The sequence below is a fragment of the Musca autumnalis genome, unplaced genomic scaffold (genome assembly GCF_047663935.1).
Source record: "Musca autumnalis isolate F117 unplaced genomic scaffold, ASM4766393v1 scaffold_1, whole genome shotgun sequence".
In the NCBI taxonomy this organism is placed as follows: Eukaryota; Metazoa; Arthropoda; class Insecta; order Diptera; family Muscidae; genus Musca; species Musca autumnalis.
The window spans coordinates 61,244,388-61,250,853 of NW_027411644.1; the positions used below are offsets into that span (position 1 = coordinate 61,244,388).

The 6,466-nt window shown below is 33.4% G+C and overlaps 1 protein-coding gene across 1 annotated transcript; it reads right to left on the reverse strand.

Annotated features, from left to right (window-relative positions):
* Window positions 1–1,218: 1,218 nt before the first annotated feature.
* On the reverse strand, window positions 1,219–4,011 carry LOC141390563 (thiamine pyrophosphokinase 1). The gene is made up of 4 exons (XM_073963512.1): window positions 3,680–4,011; window positions 3,315–3,562; window positions 2,991–3,252; window positions 1,219–2,931 (listed from the first exon to the last, which is right to left on the reverse strand). The coding sequence occupies exons 1-4, from the start codon at window positions 3,924–3,926 to the stop codon at window positions 2,804–2,806; spliced, it is 885 nt and encodes a 294-aa protein (XP_073819613.1). The 5' UTR covers window positions 3,927–4,011; the 3' UTR covers window positions 1,219–2,803.
* Window positions 4,012–6,466: the final 2,455 nt, after the last annotated feature.

Consider the following 6,466-nt stretch of genomic DNA (forward strand, 5'->3'; position numbering starts at 1 on the left):
ATATAACGCCCCATATAAAGTACGCGTCATTTTAATATATTTTGAATGTATTAGTCCCATTTGACAACAGAATCGGTTGCAACTTTGTATTTTGTGTTTCCAGAGGCTAAGAAACATTTCTACCAAAATATGTTTATATAGGTCCACGTTTTGATATAGCCCCCATATGACGATATCTGCCGATTTTCGGCATTTTGAAGGTTTTGGCCTCATTATCACACAGAGATGGCTGAAATTTGGTATTTAGTCTTCGTTGGGGGTATAAAATAGGTATAGGTCCGCGCCATCATATAGCCCCCATAGAACGGTAACTTCCGATTTTCGGTATTTTGAAGGTTGTGGCCACATTAATCCACCGAAATGGCAGAAATTTGTGGTGGAGGGTATAAAAAGTTCGGACCGAACTTAACGCTTTTCCCACTTGTTTATTCTTAAAGTCGTCGATTAAGACGACTTTGAGGTCGTCGATTTAGACGACTTTAAGGTCGTCTGCAAAGGCGGCTTCGCCTAGGAAGACAACATCGCCCGTAAAAACGACTTCGTATATAAGGACGAATTCGCATATACATAGTTCTTAAGTGCGACATGCCCTTGTTAAAATAATGGGTTAGTTGGGGTTTTGTAAGGGGTTACGACTATCAATAGGTACTATAAAAACCCATTATTAAGTAAGGACTTTTTTGCTGGGTAAGGACGACTTTGTCTTTAAAGACGACTTCGCCCATAAAGACAACTTCGCCCGTCTCGAAAAGACGACTTCGTCTAAAAAAGACGACTTCGTCTAAAAAAGACGACTTTGTCTAAAGAAAGACGACTTCGCCTAGAAAGGCAACTTCGTCTATAAAGACAACTTCATCTATAAAGACTTCATCTATAAAGACGAATTCGTCTATAAAAACGACTTCGTCTATAAAGACGACTTCGACTACAAAGACCACTTTGTCTCTAAAGACATCTTCGTCCACAAAGACGACTTCGTCTATAAAGGCGACTTGGTCTGTAAAGGTGACTTCATCTATAGAGACAACTTCGTCTATGAAGGAGACTTCGTCTATAGACACAACTTCGTCTATGAAGACGACTTCGTCCATAAAGTCGCCTTTATAAAGACAATTTCTTTTATAAAGACGACTTAGGCTAAAAAACGACATCTATATAGACGATTTCTAAGTCGCTTAAAGAGACGACTAAAGGGGGGTGTCTTAAAGAGGTCGGCTACTAAAATATAAGTGTATATTTATAATTTTTTATTATACGTATACATTAAAAAAACACATAAGTACCATAACAATTCCATTAAAAACAAAAGGACTAATTACATACTACAATTAAAAAGAAAAATGTAAAAAATACATGTCATGTTTTTGGATTTCTTATATGAAGAAAGGAAATTGTTCAAGTGGAGGGGGTGTGTTGGATGGCGGGCTAGAATAAAAATAGATTTGATGGGACTATGACTCGAAAAACCTTACAAAAATGATCAATTCGAGAGTTACCTTTTAACAAATTGTAGTCCCAGATAGCATTTGGAAGACTGTTTTTTCAAAAATCACATTGAGGAGTCTTTTTAGAGTCCTTTTGGTGATCAAAAACTGATTAAGTCGCTTGTATGATCAGAAAGGGACTCGAAAGTGACTCCCTGTAGTGATTAAAAAGAGTTCAATTTAAAATACAACAATAAATGTGTAGCAATCACAAATTAGTCATTGAAGTGTTTAAAATGTGACCATTTTTTGTTATTTATTGTCACATTTTGATCATCTGGAAGATTGAAAAGTGCTTAATCAAAAAAGGGTCATGCAGGTGTTTGAAAAGTGATTATAATTATGTATCTTCTGATCATATTTTGAACAGTTAGGTGATTAAAAACTGATTGCTTTGTTTTATTTTTATTTGGTTGTAAATAAAAAAATAAAATTCTCATATACACTTTCTACAAAACTTTGATATAAATGTAACGTATAATATTAAGTGTATATACGAACACAACACATGTTCAGGTTTTGCCAAGTGAAATGAAGAAGCAGTATACTCACCGCCCAACATAAAGGATAATTAAAAGTCATAACAAAGCAGAAAAGAAAACAAAGGAAAGGAAAGAAAAAAAGAATAAAGGGAAAATTCTTTTAATTTATTTCGTTTAATAAAAATACTCATAAATGACTCCCTAAAGATTCATAAACGATTATAAACATGACCCAAAAAAGACTCGAAAAAGAGTCCCAAATTACCAATAAATGATTGAAATGCGAATCGAAAAAGACTTTATATACCATCAGAAAATGGGCAAAAATGACTCGAAACTAATGCACAGGAAGACTCATTTGTGATTTGCTTAGACGAGTCGCCTGAGGTTATGTTTTCCTACCGACAAAGGAGTCATTTATGATCAGAAAATGAGCTCATATTCTAGCTTTTTAATCGTGCAGTCGGATCAAAAAAGACTCGAATTTGATTAAAATTTTCAAAAAATGCTGACTGGGGTCATGGAAAGTGTATCTATGTGTGTGTGTGTGTGTGTGTGAAAATCGTCTACTAAGAATAAAGCTAACTATTGTCATATATAACAAACTATTATATAATAATAAAGTAATAAAAAATCCAAAAACATTTTTAGCAACAAAGGATTTGGTCAAATGTCCTGTACTACCATCTCCTTTCAAAATTACAATTAAAAAAAACTTATAACTACCTACCCTGCCGTAACCTTTGCCCTTTATTTTTTTGGAGATGGTAGGAAAAACTTAAAATTAAATAATAAAATGCAACAAAATAAATTTTCTTCTACTTTTAAGGATACTAATTAATCATCGCCAAAATAAAATACTCCCATAGACCATATCAGACTCGAATTTGTTTCTATTTCTATTAGTTGTGATGCATAGGTATTTGAAGTACTTAAAAGGCCGCCAAAACATGTTGAGGCGTGGGCTGTAAAAAAATAGTTTTCTTTTTATAAACAAGAAAATAAAAATTACTAAAAAACATACTTAAATTCCATTTTAAACCTTTGGTTGTAACATCGCTGGCTGCATGTCCAATTGGCAACAAGGAACACCATCTTTGTTCCCCCACCAACTGTGCTGGTATTACAATGGAATGTTTCCCCGGTTTTAGAAGCCATGTCAGTGAACATGAACCCATTAAGTAAATATTGCAATAGTCATCATTTCTTGTATATAAGGTATTTATGTTGGACATAATTTGATCAAAACGACCTGATGTGTCATGGAGTACTATAATATCACGTAACTGATAAAGATGAAAAAAACACATGTATTATAGAACAAATCACATACATATGCCTTCCTTACCTTCCTCTCCCTGAGCATAGGTTTTAAAACATCAATGGCTTTTGTAAAATCTGTGTTATTTTGATCGGGTGTGTGTATCCTCTTTACTCCTCTTGAGGAGAAATATTCCTCGGTTTCATGGCATATCGAATCAAAGTCACCCGTTATTAAATCAGGCAGTTTAATATTATCGACATCATCTTTCAATTCGGTCCTAAGGAAATTCAGCCATTTATTTGTTCCACCATCCACACAACATCGTATCGAGGCTGTAACAAGAACAACAACAACAAAGTTTACATAATATCTCAAAGTTAATAATGAATGAAATGAAAATATAACGTTCTTCTTGATTGATTTTAATTAAAAGTTGTTTGTTTACCAACCATTCTCCCACAAGGCCGTAACAACGTGGGCTGGTGACTTTATATTGCGATTTAACACCAAACAGCCATGACCACGTCCATCAGCCAAATATGGTTCACTTAGAATCTTTGCAGGATCCCATTTGCAAATATTTTGTGTTGATTGCTCATTAGTTTCGCCTCCATTTATCCCACAAATATTTAACATTCCTAGGCTGACTGCAATTATTTTTCTCCTTGAGTGCCAAGAGATGCCAGCTGAGAGCATGAAATGGAAGGGAACTTAAGACAGACTGATAAAATTGTAGAATCAAAACAAACGAAAAAGTTACGGGTTCTAATAATCGAAAAACGAGAAGAAAGGTAGGAATCTCTAGATCTAATTTGGCAAGTCGAGCAGCTGACGCTATGAAAAAAATGGCAATGAAATACTAAAGCGGGGTACTGTCAGTTTTGCTCAAATCAAGGCAAATGTATATAAAGTAAATGCATGAATTATATCAACTAACAAATTTACAAAAACAACATTGTTGTTATCGAGAATTTAATGTCAAAGCAAATGTTGAATAATGGTGTAGTTCTAGAAAATTTCTCAGGAAAAACATACATTAGGTCTGTACGATAACTTCGCAAGTGAAAAGTACTTGAAAGTACTCAGCAAGTTCTCAGTAACGGCTCTCCACCAATTTTACTCTCTCGAAGCTAAAAATTTGCAGATTGTTATCGAACAGCAATTTGCAAAAACTTGCAAGAAGTCAGGTGATTTGAAGAAGAAGAAGTTGGCGGAAAAGATTAAATAAATAAATAATAAAAAGTAGTCACCATAAACTACAAAATAAGTTATTTTATTTACATTATCGTAGTCCATAGCTTATTTAATAATTTTTCCCTTTTTTATTTCTATTTATTTTAATAACCAAACGTTTGTTTATGTTTTTGCCAAGAAGTCCGCCACAAAACATTCGAATTTAAATCAGCTGATCAAACTTGCAAGTTCTTACAAGAAAAATTTTCCTTGCAAAAACTTGTAAACAAAACTCTCCACAGCTCTCCAAAATTATCTCACTATTGTCTCCAAATTCGCTCTCTTTTACTTTACAAGTTTGTTATCGAACAGCATTTTGTAAAAGTTTGTGCAAATTTTTACAAACCTTTGGGTTATCGTACAGACCTATTATGAAAATCCCCTAAAATAGAACAAATTTGGATGAAAATGTAAATATAAAGCATACCGAACTGTCGTAGTTCTTTGTTATTACACATCTACGATGAAAAGAAGTATTTTATGGTAGCAAATTTCGAAGTTTCAAATTTCATGAGTAGATCCTATTACAATTAAAATACAGCTGATTGTCACTTCTACCTTATATAAATGTGCCTTGGTTGCTTGCCAATGTGGCCGTTCACTTTTGTCAGTCGTCAGGCAACCACAAAATATTTTGTGGTTGCTGGACGGTTGAACAGTTATCTATAATTCCGAAAAATCTACAGTTAAAACTGATCGCTGTACCCTAGGGATACATATTATAGCCTGTTTCCACGGTACGTCGTTCGTTCTTTATTCGTTGTTCGACCCTCAAATACGAATAAATTACTTGATTCCCTATACAAAATTCAATTCTGAGAACGATCGACGATTTTTCTACGCTGTTCAAGTAGAAATAATCTCCGAACAACGATAAAATATGTCCCATCTCTAACAAATGAGAGCATTTATCGAAATAAATTAATTATGACAGACAACATACAAATATTAAGAATGTAGGGCTTTTTTAGAAAAACTTCAAAACATGAATGAAAAGTAAACGGTTCAACGATTAGTATACATTCAAAGCATAGCGAATTGTATAATCTATTTCATTGCAGTTACATTTTTTGCCCATTGTTTCAAATTCGCGTACAAATCTAGAAACAAAATTCAAATACCTGCCTGAAAGTCAGCATACACAAATATTATTTTGATTTTTCTCTCTCTCATTAATTTTGAAAATAGAAACATATAAAAATGTACAGAAAATACCAAAAATTTCAAAATTAATGGAAAATATGAATGAAACGTGTGCAATTAAATATAAAATATACATTCGCAGGAAAGGTAAGTGTTTTTCCTGCTCATTTAATATTAGTGTATTCTATAGTCGACAGAAAAATTAAAGAAGTATTCTACATATATGGTCTGTTTAAGTACTGCAAGAATGTACTATTTTTTCGACATAAAGGAAAAATTGTTATCGTAGTAAAAAACAAAAACCTTTTGGGATCTTCTATAGTCGAGAGAAAAACTAAAAAGTTCTTCTATAGTCAACAGAAGACCTCTCGAGTGTTGACAGAAAACCCATTGGAGTCTTCTCTAACAGACCGAAGGCCTCTTGAGGTCTTCTGTAGCAGACAGAAGATCTCTTGAGGTCTTCTATAGCCAACAGAAGGCCTTTTGAGGTCGTCAATAGTCGACGGAAGAAGTCTTAAAGTTTTCTATAGCAGACAGAAGTAGAGCTGGAAACTATCGATATTTTCGATATTTCATTTTAAAAATCGACTGCTATCGATATTATCGTTTATTCGCCATCACCATCAATTTGGAAATGAAAATGGCAGTGTATGCTTTTTGACATTTTGCATAAGTACTTCACAGAAATATAAAGTAGAAAATAATAATTGCTTTTATTTAATAAAAACAAAACAAAAATACAATTTACAGCCTGTTTCTGTATGTCGAAGGAAGAATGTGTGCGAAAGAAACACGTCCAAACTCTTGCGTGTTTTTCAAATTTGTTTTTTATTTTGAAGCAAAGGTAAAACTATTTCGAA